This window comes from Cydia strobilella, chromosome Z (genome assembly GCF_947568885.1).
Source record: "Cydia strobilella chromosome Z, ilCydStro3.1, whole genome shotgun sequence".
Taxonomy (NCBI): Eukaryota; Metazoa; Arthropoda; class Insecta; order Lepidoptera; family Tortricidae; genus Cydia; species Cydia strobilella.
Genome location: NC_086068.1, coordinates 53,842,700 through 53,861,786, shown reverse-complemented (window position 1 = coordinate 53,861,786; position 19,087 = coordinate 53,842,700). Strand labels below are relative to the sequence as shown.

General features: G+C 37.9%; 1 protein-coding gene across 1 annotated transcript in view; it reads right to left on the bottom strand.

Moving 5' to 3' along the window:
• Positions 1-2,540: 2,540 nt before the first annotated feature.
• LOC134755014 (uncharacterized) overlaps positions 2,541-19,087 on the bottom strand; it is a 32,078-nt gene continuing 15,531 nt past the window's right edge. The window contains exons 13-25 of the mRNA XM_063691491.1: positions 18,842-18,888; positions 18,648-18,719; positions 17,025-17,575; positions 16,455-16,779; positions 15,531-15,806; positions 14,516-15,420; positions 13,794-13,816; positions 12,093-13,488; positions 9,237-9,374; positions 5,964-6,089; positions 5,349-5,534; positions 4,463-4,583; positions 2,541-2,762 (exon numbers count right to left, since the gene is read on the bottom strand). Coding sequence (XP_063547561.1) covers positions 2,647-2,762; positions 4,463-4,583; positions 5,349-5,534; positions 5,964-6,089; positions 9,237-9,374; positions 12,093-13,488; positions 13,794-13,816; positions 14,516-15,420; positions 15,531-15,806; positions 16,455-16,779; positions 17,025-17,575; positions 18,648-18,719; positions 18,842-18,888 — 4,282 coding nt within the window. The 3' untranslated portion in view covers positions 2,541-2,646. The remainder of the gene's footprint in view (positions 2,763-4,462; positions 4,584-5,348; positions 5,535-5,963; positions 6,090-9,236; positions 9,375-12,092; positions 13,489-13,793; positions 13,817-14,515; positions 15,421-15,530; positions 15,807-16,454; positions 16,780-17,024; positions 17,576-18,647; positions 18,720-18,841; positions 18,889-19,087) is intronic.

The following is a 19,087-nucleotide window of genomic DNA, read 5'->3' as shown; positions in this document are numbered from 1 at the left end:
ACTGTCTAGCTGTCACCGTTCATGATATACAGCCTGGTGACAGACGGACGGCGGTCTTAGTAATAGGGTCCCGTTTTTACCCTTTGGGTACGGAACCTTAAAAAGGAGAGGAGTTATTACGTCATCTTTTTTTGTATGGGAAAAAAATGTTTTGTTCAGAAACCTATTGTGTAGTATCAAATGAAAGGGCTTTTTAAGTTCTCAGCAACCTCGGCCGAATTTCACCTTTCCATACAAACAGAGTTTCATTCTCATTTTAAAACTACGTGTTGGATTGTAATGAAACTCCCATACAATGACATGTCTGTAATTAGTTTATATAGCTCCAAGTTTGTAAAACAAACAAAATAGAGCAAAAACAAGTTTTGTATGAAACACTTAAATTCGCTGTATTTTTTAACTATGATGGTATCTGAAGCTACATAAACTAATTACAGACATAGATATACCTTATCCTATTGTGAGTACAAAGTTTTAGAGCAAAGTAGCTACTCGTTTTAAAATGAGACCGTAACTACGTTTGTATGGAGAACCGAGATTCTAAAAATATATCACATTATTACATTTCAGTCCCTTTTTTTAAATTAGAACAAAAGTTTAACAAAATTTATTTTTTAATAAAAAAAAGATGTCATAACTCTCTCCTTTTTTAGGGTTCCGTAGCCAAATGGCAAAAAACGGAACCCTTATGGATTCGTCATGTCTGTCTGTCTGTCAGTCTGTCTGTCTGTCCGTCCGTATGTCACAGCCACTTTTTTCCGAAACTGTAAGAACTATACTGTTGAAACTTGGTGAGTAGATGTATTTTGTGAACCGCATTAAGATTTTCACACAAAATAGAAAAAAAAAACAATACATTTTGGGGGTTCCGAATACTTAGAACTGAAACTCAATTTTTTTTTGTTTTTTTCATCAAACCCATACGCGTGGGGTATCTATGGATAGGTCTTCAAAAATGATATTGAGGTTCCTAATATCATTTTTTTTAAATGAATAGTTTGCGCGAGAGACACTTCCAAAATGGTAAAATGTGTTCCCCCCCCCCCCCCCCTGTAACTTCTAAAATAAGAGAATGATAAAACTAAAAAAATATATGATGTACATTACCATGCAAACTTCCACCGAAAATTGGTTTGAACGAGATCTAGTAAGTAGTTTTTTTTAATACGTCATAAATCGTTAACCGCAATTTACCTTTCACTCTTTGTTTAAATTGTGTAATGTACAGAACCCTCGGTGCGCGAGTCCGACTCGCACTTGGCCGGTTTTTTAGGTGCTTGGAGTCAAATTGATTTAAAGCCTGACCAGAAATATATGACCATTGTCAAGCGGGCGCTGTTATTCTCATGTATAGAGTTATTAGAGTTACAGTTCAGTATATTATGAAAAATTTAGTTCCAGTGAAATTGCGCAACATGGCGTGTGATCGTATATTCCTGGTCGGGCTTTATATGGACTAAAGATCAATCGTGCCGATTTTCATAGCTTTAACACCATTTGCAGCGTTTTATGGCGAACCGCGAGCACTGCTACAATAGCTGTAGGTTAGGTTTCCATGTGGATAAGTAAATATTACTTTGCTATTTTGAGTTGAAATATTATTTGTATACACGTGTATAATTATTATGCTACGTTGCCCAAAAACAGGCAAAGTAAAAACCTAATAAATATACATATAAAATTTAAGTAAAATACATTCCAGGGCTAGGGCATCTTCTTTCCATTATTAATTTTACTGTTTTGGTGCCAAAACTTTCAGACAGATGAAACACGTCGTATTTTCCATAGATTTGCCCCTAAATACTGTTTATAAAATGATAGCACACATGGATTCCCAAGAACTGATCTCTATTACTACACTTCAAAGCAAAAGAACATTTTCTTATAATTATTTTACACCACCTCAACAAGTACTGAAAGATCCCTCACAATAGTATAAATATTATTCAAATTGCATGAGTAGAGCCCGAGCTAGTTGCTAACTAGGACCAGCCCTCGTACGCTCTCTCTCTCTCTATTGATTCTATTACTTTATTGGGCTTACTGTTACTACTCCACAATATTACCTAACGATAGGATTAAATATGTAAGATAAAAAATGATATAATGTAATAAAGTCGTCGTCAATAGAACTTGAGTACTTAAATTTATTTGAAACTTCAAACATATTGTAGTAAACATTACAATCTGGTTGCAATATCAAGCTACGGTTTAAATTTAAAACGGGACTATGATAAACTCAAATAATTAAACGCTTAGAAATTATGCCACAGATACATGTATAGTAGTCGGACAGACAAGTTCGAATTCAAATACAAAAATACACGTCGATTTACCAAATGGGAGTAAATTAAAAGAATAAATATGAGAAGTATTTGTGTGTTAACTGTGTACATCAAAAAAGAGATATTAATAAACAAGAAATAATAAATTAGCCAAATGAACGATGTCCCCCACCAAGTTTGCGGTGATACATTAATGTACTTAAATGTACTTACAGTACAGGTTGATATATTGGGAAGACACGAAAAAAATTTAGGTATTCGATCGCTTTGGTGAATCGCTGTATTTCTAAGATTAAATACGTGTTACATAGTTACAAAGTTCGAATAAACCGATGCTTGAAAAATAAACGATAATGTCGTTCTAATCGGAGGCGACGTCCGTGTCATTCGAGCTGATGTCGGCGTCGCTGGCCGGCAAGCTCACCCTGTGTATGCTCCGTGGGATACGATTTCTGTTTACATGCCGGTTTTGGTTTTCTGGGTGTGGAAAGAGAACAATTATTATTTATACCCGTAGGCTACTGCATAACATTTAAAAACTAAGTATATTGAAAGTGAAAGCCCCTTTCTTAATAAAAGAAATTGAAAAGAGGCGACGGCGTGTATTATACAGTTGTTGTTTTAAGACTTTATGTTATGAAAAACACGAAGTTAGGTTTTAGACGCGTATTTATCTGATCTATCTGGGTGGTAAGTATTGATTTAATTTTTTAAACATGCAGATACGTCTGCGAGCGATACTTCAAATTTTATATTAAAGGAAAAAATGGAAAAAGTTACACTTCCGGAAGTTACAAAGCTTTTTCCATTTTTTCCTTTAATATGAAATTTGAAGTATTGATTTGCCCCCTAAAGTTAAAGACTAACTTAACTACTGGATGGATTTTAATGATTGATGTGCATATATATCTATTAGTCAGAATCAGAACGTTCGTTTATGTAATGAGTTGTGGTGGAGTAATGACAGACGTGCGATTTTAAAATCCAAGATTGTAGGTTCAAATCCTCTCATTCTAATAAATTTGTAAGAACGTAGGTAAGTAAGGATGTTTACCACATTTGACTTTTGGAATTAGTCTGTTAGTACATTACTGCAGGCGCCAGGAAAGAAGGGCTTGATGGCTGAGTAGGTATAGACGATAGTGATACGAAGCCGGCAAGCCTTTTTCACGGCCAGGCATGTATAGTGCTTTTCTCAAACATATGCAATGAAATAAAGAAATACACCACTAAAAAAAACAAATTTTTCCTTCGACTTTGGCGGCAACAAGTTATTAATTGCTAATTCTGCCCTCGCCCTCAATTGCGACGGAGTACAATTAATTTCTTCGTCGCTATTATCATCGGAACTCACATTGAAAATTTATTAATAAATATCAATCACAAATATAAAAGATAAGATAAGATAATCTTTATTGGTGGCATACTGAAAATCCAGCTACTCTACTCGACAAAAGTTTTTTAATTTTCCCTCCAATATCTACATAATGTTTTTTTTTACGGAAGTCGTGCGTATTTGGCTTGTGTAGTGTTCGAATAGACCTTATTAGGGTTATTATACACAACCTGATATAGTTGGTCAAACCAAATTTTCAGTAAAAAATACTATACTCATCCTTTTCTTTTGGGTGCTAGTACTAGTGTAAGACAAAGATAGTATGATTCTCTCTGTCTATGTTTGAAATGAGACAAACTATAAATGCAGAGGATTTTAAATATTGTCTATGGTCTCTGGTGACTTAGGCCCCATTCGAGCATTCGCTAATCAGCGAAATCGACTCCACACTCACGTTTGCGGCTTCGCGCCGCGTAGTATGGTAGTATTCATGAACACAGACGCCATGTTTACATTAAAATTAAAAAAAAATTACTTCCCGGCCTAGGCCTTCAATTTCGTATGAAATTCCTTTACAGTTCTCTCGAGTTGCTCAGCCCGAAACGTGATACTTTGAAACCTGTTTTGACGCACATAAGGACGATATTTCATTGCATGTTTGAGAAAAGAACAATATTGCTGAAAAAACCAGCCAAAACCTAAAAAGTCCTGTCATACATTCTAACTGGCAGTGTGAACAGCAATCGACATAGGTTTCGTGTGCGTTATGATAATCGCTCGCCAATTGAATTCTCGCCGCTACGCCGAACAGACAGATGCCAAGAAATTTAAATAAACTCACCGGGCGCTGCAATGTCTAAAGTTTCAATCGATTCCTCTGGTGCAGCTACTGCTGAGGAATGTGATCGTTCGCCCGGTGGTGAATAGTCTGCCAGGAACGAGGCCGGGTCTACCACGATGGACTGGAAATAAAAGTATAATTTAATCTTAACGAAAAATAAATGCACAGCCGAGTTCAAAACTCGCGAGCGACTGATTGCTTCACTTCTTTTTCACTCCACAGCTCGGAAATATGACAATGGATGGTCGTTTTAGTCGTTCTGGGTTGTACTATAGGTAGGTAATTTTATTTTCCCGTCATTGATTGGTTGACACTCCACCAGTTTCATATGGTATTTCATTAGGTCTTTTAATCACTTTAAAAATAAGAAAGGTTGTTTATAGGTAAATCGTATAAGGCATTCTTTTAAGCGTTAAAAAAAACTCGTTTTTTTTAAAATAATAAATTGTGGATCCCTCAGCCGTCACCTGCCCCTGCGCCGTTAATCGTCATCTCATTGCCGGCTAGATGCACCCTTCAATTAAGAGCGGATTAGTCTTACCTCGCTATGAACTGTCGAGCTTGCAGTAGAGCTGAACGAAGTCCCCTTGCCGGAGCTGTCCTGCGATTGGTCGGCGCTGTGGATCGCGCACCCGGCCCCCGCGCCCGCGCCGCGAAATGTTAGCTCGTTGCCGGCTAGATACTCCCTTCAATAAAGATCGGATTGGTCTCTTACCTCGCTATGAACTGTCGAGCTTGCAGTAGAGCTGAACGAAGTCTCCTTGCCGGAGCTGTCCTGCGATTGGTCGCTGTGGTTCCCGCACCCGGCCCCCGCGCCCGCGCTGCGAAATGTTAGCTCGTTGCCGGCTAGATGCTCCCTTCAATAAAGATCGGATTGGTCTCTTACATCGCTATGAACTGTCGAGCTTGCAGTAGAGCTGAACGAGGTCCCCTGACCCGAGCTATCCTGCGATTGGTCGCTGTGGATCCCGCAGCCGTCACCCGCCCCTGCGCCATGAACCGTCAGCTCGTTGCCGTTTACGTCAAAATCCCGTTCGGGGACGACTTCTGGTAGGACGGCGTGCCGGCTCGACTAGTGTTAAATATAGAATATATTAGAATCCGTAAGTAAGTTATAAAACATTACTGTTGTACGTTGTACTATACTGCCAAGTATAAGCGATGGCCTGCCAGATAAGATAATGGTCATGTCAAAGCCATAAAATATCAAGCCTAAAAGGATAATATGTATATCTATAGGTATTTATTTTAATTAGTTAGTCATTAGTGCTTACTGATACTTGAGTACCTATTTCACTAGGTATGACGAAAGTTGCTCCCTCAACAACTAGAGAATTGACATGTAGACGAAAAATACCGAGGGCCTACCGCTAACATCGAAAACCGAATTTCGTAATATGTCTCTCTAGTGCTCTTGAATATTCGAACGATAGACGCATATAACCAACTTACGATGTTCGTGGTCGGCCCCCGGCTTTGGGATAATCATTGTGTAACTTACCGAGAAGCTACCCGACGCCTGCTGACTGATGTTATACAACCAGCTCGGGATTGAATCGTCTTCGTCCACCGCGCAAGACACGTAAGTCTCGGACGAACGGCCGGACACCAACACTTCTTCAGAGGTCTGTCACAAATTGTAGTTGTAGTTAACACATGTTAATAGAACATTGGCGTGTTACATATTTTTCTAACGTCTATGATCCGTTTCTTATTCTAAGTATAAAAATGTTGCACATGAAATGCAAGGCTAGATGACAAATATCGATCAGGTTTATTTTTAGAATCTAATGGATCATTGACCATTTATGGGACCCATTGCATTAAAACAATACAAATCCAGAAATGATAGTCAAAGTCCGACCGTCGTATTTCACTCGCGAAACGCTCCTAACAAAACGATAAGTGAACGTGACGTCAAGGTGTCTGAGAGCCCATTTTGAATGTATGGCCAAAACAAGACAATTGCGTTTTTGTCGGTGAAATAATGCGTTTATGTATATAGTTTTTTTTATAAAATGTAAGGAATCGAATGGTACCCTTACTTTTTTCCTTTTTGGAAGTTAAAAATTACTTAAATTTTGAAAGTTTCAAGTCCTGTATTTCTGTATTATTTCCATTGATCATTATGTTACTAGATTTTGTTATAAAATTCAACATGTGTCATCATTCCTATTAAAACTTGAAAACCTATATACTTATATTGCACACTCCAGATCCATGAAAATGGGTCAGTAATTCAGTAGGTAAGTACAGACAGGTTTCTAATTTCGGACCCATTGAAGCACATAAGGCAAGTAGTTTCTTTTTTCCAAATTTAAAGCTAATTTGTGCTTGTACCAGAGGACCGTTTAAATGAAGCTACAATACCGTTTCAATACTAAAACTGTTAAAAAGTAGCTTCCATTTGTATAAAATATGTCCAATAACCAGTGATCGGGATAGGCAGAGTATGAATACCTAAACTTGGTAGAACAAAGCCTCGGAAACGTATCAAGGAAATGATAGTGTTATAAATACGGTAGAAAACAATGCATTTCTCGTTTTTGTCCAAGACAAGGCGTAAAATTAAATAACCACTCTTTTTTGTAAGTTTCTATATAGGTATTTATTATACAGCTCAAAAGAAAATAGGTGCCTCTAAGCATTTCGAACGTAATACGTGAAAAGCACAACGACAAAACAGGCTGTTTGTTGCCTCATTTGCCAAAAAAAATGTTTTTTTATTTATTTCACGCCTAAATCATGTATTGAATAAAAACAAGGTATGCATTGTTTTTTACTGTATTTATAACGATTTTACTTACTTACTAACTTCCGGTGTTATTTCCGTGTATGTTATGTGTATTTTTATTGGTAAAAAAAATATCGCACGGCAGTCTCCACTTATGTCCTACCAAGTTTAGGTATGTCAACGAATTAAGGACTATGGGACATCTATTAGAGTAGGTTATATGCACCCATATTTTACTACAAGTCGCAAACATTTAATGCCGGCTGTACACACTCGTCGAGAGCCTCTCGCCGAGTCTCTACACCGCTCCGATCCAATCTGATGCGGGCTGTACAGTGCATGGGCGTAGCCACGGTGGGGCAAGGTGGGGCAGTTGCCCCACCCTGATCTCTGACCGCTTCTGGTCTGACCAGAAAATTAAATATTAATTTAGGTAATTTAAAAATTACTCCGCGAATCGAGCGCGCATGCACAGAGATCGTGTCTTTTATAGTTTATAGTTTTTTGTTTATTAGAGTTATTTGCGATTTCCGGATGAAGTTAAGGCCAGTCCAGACGGGAGCAATTTTTCGCCAATCTGATTAGATTGTCTGATGAAATCAGGTGGTGCGGACGCAAACGCCAATATGGCTCGCTGATTTCGACCACCGATTATGACCGATATTACTGAAAAAATTGAGGTGCATACACAAGAATACCAATTTATGACGCTAGTATTTGGGGGCATTTGTTCAATTTAGAACGCTCAAATATTTAAAAAATAAAAAATATTTAAACGATTAAAAAATGCCCCCCAAATACTAGCGTCACAAATTGGTATTCCTGCGCCCGCACCCCATTTTATCGGTAATATCGGTCATAATCGGTGAGCCAAATTGGCGTTTGCGTCCGCACGGCCTGATTTGACTGGACAATTTAATCAGATTAGGGAAAAATTGTCTCCGTCTGGACAGGCCTGAAGTTAGATTATTTACAGGCCTTTTTAGTACCTATTAATTATTAAATCTACCCTAGTCTTGTGCTATTTTCACAACTACAAGATAGTAAGGACATTTTTTTTTCTGTTACTACTGCACTCAACCCCTGGTTTACCAATAAAAATAAACCAGGGTTCGAAACAAAACAGCCTACGTACACTAAAACTAATAATTGGAATACTCCGTAAAAGTATCGAATCGAAAAAAAAAAAACTGAATCGTAATATGATTTGCCTTATGGGAATATAGTTCAGATCCGGAATCCGCTTTCAACTTTTACTATGTTATTTAGTATTGGGTTTCCAAAACTGCCGGGAGACAGCGGCGCCGGCCATCTACTTCAGCGGAATGACTCCCAAACTGCATTGCACATACACATGTGGGGTATTAAATATTCTATATTTAATTTCTACACTGTAGTAGTTTAAGAGCAATTTACAAAAGAAATCAAAATGACGTAAAAAAAATTCGATTATTTGGGTTTTACAACCAAACCAAAAGTCGGACGTTAAAGCGATGTACTACAATATTAAAGATGATGTCTCAAGCCATAAACAGATATCAAAAAATCAAAATCAGACCAAAAATGAAAAAAAAATTGTACCAAAATATAGGTATTTGCCAGAACAACTGCATTAAAGTATAAAAAATCCAAATTGGTCATTTTCAAGTTTTGGGGACCCAATACCATGCCCAACAACATACTAAAAGTTGATGGCGGTTTCCGGATCTGAACTATCTCTTCGACCGTTTCCCATAAGGCATAAGTACTATTTATCCGCTCCTCTTTCCCCTAACCCTCACTCTCCTGTAGATCGAAAATATTCGAGCTGTTTCAACCGTACCCTGTATGGTAACAGGGTACGGTTGAAACAGCCTCCCCTACTTCTGCCCCACCCCTTAAAAAATGCTGGCTACGCCCATGATGTGCACACTCGTTCTCAGCTTGTCTCGGGATGTCTCGACGAGTGTGTACAGCCGGCATGAGAGCGCGAAAAGGCGAGAAGGGAGCAGTATGTGGGAGCAGTCTAATAAGGCCTTAGCCAACTAAAAAAGTACTTACAGCTCGCCTAGCCGCCTGCGCACAACTCCCAGTCTCGGAATCGACGAGGTTAACGTAGTCTGGCTGTTGCCTGAACGCTAAAGGACTCGGTTGAGCGTTCACGGAGAAAGTGCTGAACGCGAGACCAGCCTTCGGTTTCTAAAAAAATATACAACTAGATTTAGAGTCAGGTCACATCAGATGCGCGAACTTCCTAGTAAATGAGATAGTAGTACCCTCAACGAACTATAATAACTATAGACGTCTAACTAGTTCAAAAATGGCGCCACGGGAATCGTGCCCCAAGCGACTCAACTGTACTTCCGCAGGTTGAGAATGTCAAATAGTGTAATGCCCCGCAAGAAGTTTGACATATATTTCTATTTTGGCCAATCAAAACTTTTATTGAACAATCATATTTTTTTTTTTTTACCTTTTAACCGCTTATAATTTTTCGTGTGGCGAATTGCGCCACCATTGGTGTAAACAAAGGATAAGCGTAGGTATGCATACAATTCCGACCGAACACCGACGTCTGTCCACTGTGCAATTCACGACACGACTGAGCACGCTGGTGTAACTAAATGCGATTTTGATTCCAATGTATAGGCCCCATTCGTAATGCTCGTAAGGCCGGTCTTTACGAAGTAATTTATATATATATATATATGTCTATGGGTTATAAATAAAAAAATAAAAAATAAATAAAAATGTTATTTATTTAGGTGTCAACCCATTACATTAAGAATAATTATTATATTAATCTAATTTATACATTCTAATCTATATTAAATTTTACTATTCTAAACTAAACTAAACTAATTATTACCTAATCTAACACTAATTAAATATTTGCAGCGGAGGCCTTGCTTATACAGTAGGTTGCGTACACTACGCTAACAATGCTGTTCATCGATTCGCTCACTCTCCCGACAAACGACCAGTGCCTTTTACGCATTATAGCGTAAAAGTCGTCTACTCTGTTCACGGCGAACATGCCACATGCACTACACCGCCACGGTAGCCGTAACATTGCACGAAACGCGTTGTTGTACTGTACTCGAAGCTTATTGAACGATCGTTTCGTGTAATGGTACCACAGCTGACTGGTGTAGAATGCCTGACAGTACGCCCTGAACAAAGTTATTTTAGCTTGGTCGGAACAGTGAGCAAACCGACGCGCCAACATGTTGCTTCTCATCGCTATGGCCCGCCTCTGTCTTTCGAGATCATCATCGTCCTTTAGTCTGTCTGTCAAAACGTGCCCTAGATACTTAAAACTATTTACAGTTTTTAATTCTGTCCCGTTTAGCCTAACGGGAGGAACGATATCTGAGCCCTTATCATATTTAAATACAATTAATTCGGATTTTTTAACATTATATTTTAGTCCGTGTGTTGCAGCATAACGCTCACAAATCGACACTAGTATCCTTAGGCCCGTGATAGAGGGGCTCAGCAGCACCATATCGTCCGCGTAGCTAAAGTTGTTGGCACATACGCCCGCGACGTGACATCCGACGGCAGCGCTGCTGAGCTCCTCTATCAGGTCGTACATATAAAGATTAAACAGCAATGGCGATGTAGCCCCCCCTGCCTAACTCCGCATTGCAACTTGTACGGGTCCGAATTGGCATTTCCCCATCTAACGCTGTTCATCTGCTTACCGTACCAGTATCTCAACAGATTGGTTATTTTACTCGGTACACCTGCTTTTGACACTTTATCCCATAATAAATTATAGTCAATAGTATCAAAAGCACGGCTCAGATCTAGAAAACAGCCGTATACCGACGTTCTTCTCTTAAGATAACTGTTCACTACGTTCTTAAGGCAGAATATAGCCATATCCGTTGAGAGACCCGGACGGAACCCAAACTGTGCATCGTGTAAACGTATATGTTTGGTAAGTATCGGGTTAATTAATCTTTCAAAAACTTTTGAGAACACGGTAGCTAACGAGATAGGTCTGTAGTTGGACGGGTCACTAAGATCGCCAGTCCTGTTTTTAACAACGGGAACCACACTCGTAGTCATAAATTCATCAGGTATGTAGCCATGCGCTAAACACAAATTAAATAATTGCGCCATCTTTACGTGTAATAATGGGCCTGTATACAAAATGTGTTCAATGCTTAGACCGTCGTGACCCGGCGACTGACCGCGTTTCATTTTTCTAACACACTGCAATATCATATCTTGCGTAATGAATAACTCGGAACCAGTCGACGGGTCACCACGGTCCCGCGTTTTATCGAACAAGTGAGATTCCGGCGAGTTTTGGAGTGAGTTATCGACTTTAAATTGCTTAATGAACAAATTTGCTATATCTTTTTCATTTGAATTCCATTTACTAATGTGATAATGGTCTACTTTGTTTATAGCTTAGTTTATTAGTATCCTTCCAGAATTGAGCGAAATTTCCCGCCGACCTATGGGAAGCTATAATGTCCAATTTAATAATTTCTTGGTTCCGTTGGCACCAACTTAATTTATTCTTAAATAATTTGCGTTTATTGGACATATTATCATAAATAGGACCTGAAGAAGGCGAACCGTGCAGCAACCATACTTTATGCGCTTCGCGTGCGTTGTTGTACAGTGGGAGTACATGATAATTCCAACCGGTAATTTTATTCTTATATTCAACCGGTAATTTTATTCTTATATTCAACCGGTAATTTTATTCTTATATTCAAAGCTGCGGGCGAGTTATATTTATGGAGGAGGGATTCAGTGATATCTGACAGATAAGTGTCAGTCATGTGGACCGGTTTTCACAGTCATAAATGTATTGAGAGCCTCGTCGATTCCGTCGCTGAGTACCCTACAACCGAAACATTTAGTTATTAAAATAATTTTAAATAGTCCACTTACCTGAGTTATGCTAATATTATCCTTATTTTCAGATTGAACTTCGCTTCCTGGCCTGGAAGTAGCGATGTTGTACCAACTTTCGTCTGCAAGGCTCTCAGAAATTTTCGAAGCTGACGGCTGCGACTTATACGAGAAATCTGTAAAACTCTGCGTCAGGCTTACTAACGACCCAACGCCATAAGTTCGGTGAAAACTACTGCTAGTCTCATACGTCTCAGATCCAATAGGAGTAACATTGTCAACATCAAAAGATTTTAGATCTGCATCCTCAGAAACTCTATTTAAAGTCACTTCCGATGTATATTTAAAGTTCAAGCATTCTTCTAACAGTTTTCTCATTTCATCTAAAATATCATTAGAGCTATCGGTTATGGTTTCACTAGTATTGTCCATCGCTTTCGACAGCACATCATTGTTTAAAATTCTGGGAGAGCTTTTATTGGAAGTATCACTTTTTGCTCCACTACAGTCAAAACCTGATTCAGTTTTCAAGTCTCGTGTATTTGATTCACTAGGATCAAGTACTAAAGTAGTTTTCGAGTCTTGTTTGTCATTTCGACAAAATCTAATGTTGGTATCAGAACTTTCAAAAAATGTTTTTGTGACACTGGACGTTGACTCTTCACTAGATGCAGCATTATTACCTGCCTCGTCTAACAATAAATCAATTTTTAGAGACAATTTCGAACAGTTTTGTGATATAGTAGAGATTTTCGGCAAGTGCTCTGCAACATTCGTGTGCGATTTTTTCGTAAACATTAAATTGGCTAGTTTCTTAATTCTGGAAACCATTTTGCTATCTGTCCCTTCGCATTTTATGCTAGATTTTATTGTTGATTTTATCGCCGTAGTTTTCCTACTTAATTGAAAAGGATGGAGATTAGTCAATACTGGGTTTAACGCGACGGGGGCGCTGTTGGTAGATGAGTAGGCAGAGTCGTTGTTGCTGAGATTACTGAGTTTGCGCCTTAAAACATCTTCCTTACTATTAGGTCTGGCCGTAACGGGCATATTTTCTACTGCAGTTCTGCAATGAGAGTTCTCCATTTCATTCCGAAACACAACGTAATTTACATCCTTTGGGGGTTTAATGGAGACTTTTACCAACGCCGATAACAGATCTTCAACTTTCGATTCCGATGGTATCGACGTTTTCTGTTCGTTATTTATATTTAACAGATTTGACAGACTATCTGATTTAGCCTCTATCTTGCTGGATTTTTTTGGTACATGCTGCTTTTTTGTCATTTTCTCCAAATAGGGAGGAATGTACACTTTTCTCTTCTTTGTAATCGGAATGGTATTTTCTTTTATTATAGTAGGCTTTGATGCAAATCTAGTATTCCGCGGAGGCTGAATTATCTTATTTGATTTCGCCTTTATTGGTTTTGAATAACTGGAGGTAAAAAAGGGAGATAAAATGTTTAATCGGTAGTACTTTCAGAAGAATGGTAATGAGCAATATTTAATGTAAGTATTTAAACCAATACCTAGATCAAACCAAAGAGAATTAATTGTATTAGAGAGGTAAAGTTAAGAAAAAACGTGCCCCTTAGTATCACATCCAAAACAGATGGCGCTGTACTGCGCCATATGCTTTGCGGTCACTGAATTGTCAAACGTCAACTTTTGACAATCAAGACTTTTGACAACCTGTCAAATTCGAAATTGTCTTAGATTTTACGCATCTTAAAAACTTACCTTACATTCGACTTGGATGTAACCTGTAATAAAATAAATTAATAAATATGAGCACCTAACTGAGCTGTCGCTCTGCTGAATAGAACAGCAAAAATCTATACAGGGTTGGGCAGATTAAGTGTCCTAGTTTTGTACTGCCGTTTAACTTAAATATAGCGGATTTTTTTTTAACTATATTATTTTTAGGGTTCCGTACCCAAAGGATAAAAACGGGACCCTATTACTGAGATTCCGCTGTCCATCTGTCCGTCATCACCAGGCTGTATCTCATGAACCGTGATAGCTAGACAGTTGTAATTTTCACAGATGATGTATTTCTGTTGCCGCTACAACAACAAATACTAAAAAGTACGGAACCCTCGGTGGGCGAGTCCGACTCGCACTTGTCCGGTTTTTTTATTAATCCAGAATTTATGCGTCTTTATGATTTCTAGACGTCAGATGAGGTAGTGCGTGTCGCGTGCAACTCTTTCTATGGTAGAATGCGTAAAGTTATACAGGTTAAAGGAGAGTGATTTGAGTTAATGAATTGATTTTGTAAATAGAGTATGATTTTTAAAATAAAAACAAGTTTATAAGGTATTAAAATTTGAAGTTTTGTTTCAATTTTATGGTTATTTTAAACTAGGACAGTTAATCTGCCCAACCCTGTAGTTGCGGACATAGAAAGTACCAAACACATTTGAATACATTTACGATGTTAAAACGTAAAAATAAGATACCTTTGGCACCTGCCGAATTACGGTCCTATTTTTAGGTACTTGCTGTTTTGTGGGAGCTAATTTAGCTTGTATGTGCATCTTAGTTACAGCTTCTTTCATCTTGTTCGCTTTAGTATTTCGGATTATTATAGGCGTAACGACGGTTTTTTGAACTATCGGCTTTTGAAGTATTGGCGGGACACTCGTTTTACGGGTAAACTTTAGTTTATCCAAAGAAGGTTGGTTAGATTTTTTAGGATTGCGATATCGCCTGTGTCGTTGCCACTTGCCTTGGTAAACTATGTCTTCAGATACCTGCAAATCTTTGTAACTATGGACATGGACACCTCCACAGCTCAGTTTGGACCGTACCCCCTTTGGTACATGCAAAACCCGAGACACTACCTGATTAGAATCTTTCTTTTTAATTTCATTCCATTTCGGCCGGTCATGTGGGCTAGGGCTCTTGATGTTTCTAGTTCGTATATTAGGTATAGTTTTCTTGGTATAGTCAAGAGTATGTTCCACTAGTAGGGTAGGGTGCAGAGTTTCAATTAGCACAGAGTTTTCGGGTAGTGTATTTATGAACTCGTCACCTACTATTGTGAAAGACCCAGAAACAGTTTCTGTTTCTTTGGATGTATTATTAATTTCATGATTTGAGTCTTTTATTTTGATACCAACAGATTTCATCCAAGGAGACGCCATTGGTTCACAAGGTTTCAAAATGTCGTGCGTCGAGGTTACGCAGTCATTTTTAAGGACTGCCCGATACTCATGATTTGAACCTTCAAATTCTAATGCCGGCCGAAGCATGTTTAAGGGACACGTGAATGAGGTCGTCGCAGATATCTGACGCTCTGTGCCGCATTGCACGTCCATGCTTACGTGACGAATCCCTTTCGATGTCGTAGGCTCATTTAAATCTATAAAAAAAAAAACTATAGAAACTAAAAGACCATAAAAAAAGATAAAAGCAAGCACTTTTTTCACTTTTTTCATTCTTCTTCAAAACTGTAAAATAAAGGAACTATACCATATAGAAAGAATTCCCGTGATGTCACGTTCCCTACCCCGTCAGGAAACTTCTCGAACGATGCCATATTATTAAGAGAAGTTGTTAATTTCGAATCCCTTAATTCTTGCTCGTACTCTTCGGTATCAATTTCTGGGTCTGTACCAATGGTATGTTGTAAAGCAATAAATTCCTGGCCGTCTTGCGTTACAATTTCTACAACCGGAGTCTTCAAAGGGTTAATTTTTTGCTGTACGCTGGTAGAAACTTGAGTGAATGCGCCTATTCCAGGTGGATCTAAACGTTTAAAGTACCTTTATTATTATTAGACTATTCATAAAAAAAGATGGAATAAGCTGGGCTTGAGTCGGTCATGAACTAAGAACTGTTAAGAATGAAATCCCGCGAAGGACCTTAAGGAACTAAATCTTTAGTAGAGTGGGATTAAAGAGCGCTTGACTGAGTGAAACGGCACATGGATGGAACGAAACGGTTGACAATGTCGCTGGCACGAGTGTGAACGAAATGAAAGAACGATGTGTTACTTCTAAACCCGTAAAATATGTAATTTTTTATAGCGTTAAGGTTGTACAAGTTGAATTGTATTCAGTTACCAAAGATTGGAAAAAAATCCAATGAATAACCGATTCCTATTCATTCCCGGCTTTCAACAAACGAAATGAACTAAAGGAACTAAAAGACCGACTAGTTCGTTTGATCGATTGACCTAGAGCGGAGCGCTCTCTGTAGTGACCGAGCAGGCACAAGACTAGAATAAACCCTAAAAAGACACTTCTCAAATAGTTCAAGAGTGTTGCTTAATTATAACAGACTGACGCTACCCTACCAACCGATTCATATTTTTTTTACAATTCACTCCCATCGACATATACAGTTACAAATGTATCGATTGGTGTGAAGCCATAAGTATCTACCATACCATACCATATACCGCAACTTTAGATGGATTCTTCTCGGTATGAGCAAAGTATGTGATATCATTCAACAAACTGTTCAAATCTGACAGCTCTAATTCATGCTCGTATATTTCTGCATCCACATCTGGGTCAGTACCAATCATTCTTTGCAAAGCCACCATTACCGTTTTGCTCTGGCTCAAAATTTCTACCCTCTGACTGTGCTCAGTGGCCGCCACAGGGGCCACAGGTGATTCGACTGTGTCATCCCTGGAGTTGATGGTTTTTTGTAAGGGCTCAGCTATTTTGTGATGCAAATGAGGATGACATAATTCAAGTATGCTGCCTGGAATCTAAAATAATAATCAGTATTATATTATTGATAGTGATATACATTAATGATCTTCATCGAAAAACAAGTTACCATAGTACCATATATGTGTAAATAAAACCTTCAAACTGACTATCACAAATCATGGGCCACATCAATATGTTGAAAGAAAGAAAATCTTAGCTAACATACTAAACGAATCTAAAAAATACTGCAAGTAAATTATATGATACACTTTCAAATGAATAGGTTTAATTTAAAGCTTACAGGTTTGGGCGGAACCGAGAGTACCAACGTAGGCCCCATTTTCCTCCTCATCGTATCAATACAGACTAATGTATTATTGTATGTCAATTTGTTCATAACTTTTCCTGGTTTATGTCTGGCACTATCATGTTTCCTGCCCAGAACTTTGTTACTAGTTGTATGTACGAGACTTCGTTTCACTGCTATTAGAGTCGCACTGTGTTTCGATTTTTTTTTACATATACTGCTGTTTGAGCTGTTAGTTATTTTCCTTTTCTTAGATTTGGTTCTGGTTTTCCCTTTATTATCTTTGTGCGATTTCTTGTGCTTAGATTGTTTTGGCGAAATTTTATCACCATATTTTCTGATTATTATATCGTTTGTTTCTTCTTGATACAGACTCATATCTTTTTCTTCCCAGTCTTGTAGACTGTCAATGTGTTGATCATCTAACGTGTAACGTGTCAATTCTTCGTTAGGCGACAAACTTAGATCATTAGTCTCGGAAGCAGGAAATTTGCAAAATTCTTTATTATCATGTAACTTTGATATGTCAACACTGCTACTATGTTCTAAAAACAAATCGTAAATAAAAATAATGTCTAATAATCGTTCATAACTCAACTAAAGTTTAAATTCCGACAGCCTTCAATACAACAATCGCAATTCAACATGTATACCGAAACCATTTTAGTAACGATACAGAAAAACATTCTCTAAGTAAATAGCTCCTTTATCACTGAGAAGTCGACGTACCTATCTGACGGCTTATGTTGGTTAAGACTATACACCGTGTTTTTTTTATTTCCGTTAATTTCAAGGGTGCATACCTGAGCTTAAATCAAGTAACTTTCTTTAAGACACCGGTATTCTAATTAACTCCATTTCGGAGATAATCAATAATTTATTTTTTTCTGATTAGGCCCCTACGAGCGTGTACACTTGCCTTAGGGCTTGATTACATATTGATTAGTGTTTAGTATGAGTTCATACATTTGCTACTAAACTTAAGTACTATCTTGGACGATCGATGTTCGAAATGACATTGATATGTCACAGTAGTCAATTGTTTGGTTGAGTGAAATGTAATGCGCATGTTACAACAACGCTATATGCAACATTTAATTACTTTTTATATATATATATATAAAAAAAAAAAAAAAAAAGAGAGAGTAAGATTAGTCAAGGAGCATATTTCAGATTTTTATAATTAGCTCGAATTCTCTTAAACTTGTTAAAGACCAAGTCTTTTGTAGAGACTGGAGTCGTCTTCGTAAAATTAAAAAATAAATAAATACGCATACGTTATTTATAGATATACTTAAAAGACTCTAATACCTACAAACACTAGTGACGGCTGTAAAGATAAGAGATTTAAATTTTTTGAAATTCCTCCTAAAAACAATTTTATGTCAAAAATGCCTTATGTTATTTAGGAAAAGAGCTGATCGATTTTTATCAAACATAGCTAAGAATCACCGCAAGGAAACTCGCTTTCACGTTAAAAAAAACTGCATCGAAATCGGTCCATCCGTTTAGAGAGCTACGATGCCACCGACAGACACACAGACAGACATTGGCGTCGAACACCCCTCTTTTTGCGCCGGCGGTTAAAAATGATTATAATCAATAACATAGACTCACTCGAACCGTCGGTAACCTTGGAAGGAGAAGACTTGTCACTGCCGTGTTCGTAATTCACTTCGTCAGAGTTATCTAAAACATACGTTCCTTCATAAACCCCTGGCAATCGTGTTAGATGCTACCAATGGTGCCATAAGGACGTGACGCGTCGCAAAATTTATTTATTTATTTAATTAGGTAGAGAAACAAAATACCTGCTGACATCCGCAATATAGCCTCATATTTTTCAACAAATCTTATCCTGGAAAAAACAAATTGATTTAAAATATTACCTTCTGTCGCAGTTAACTTTTTCGCCGCCAGTGACTGATATAAAGTCAACTAGTACATTTAGAATAGAATAGAATAGAATAGAATACTATATTCGTAAACACACACACAGACAATAGACATACATTAAAAGAACATGAAAATAAAGTGTCACGAAATGGCCCCATCTT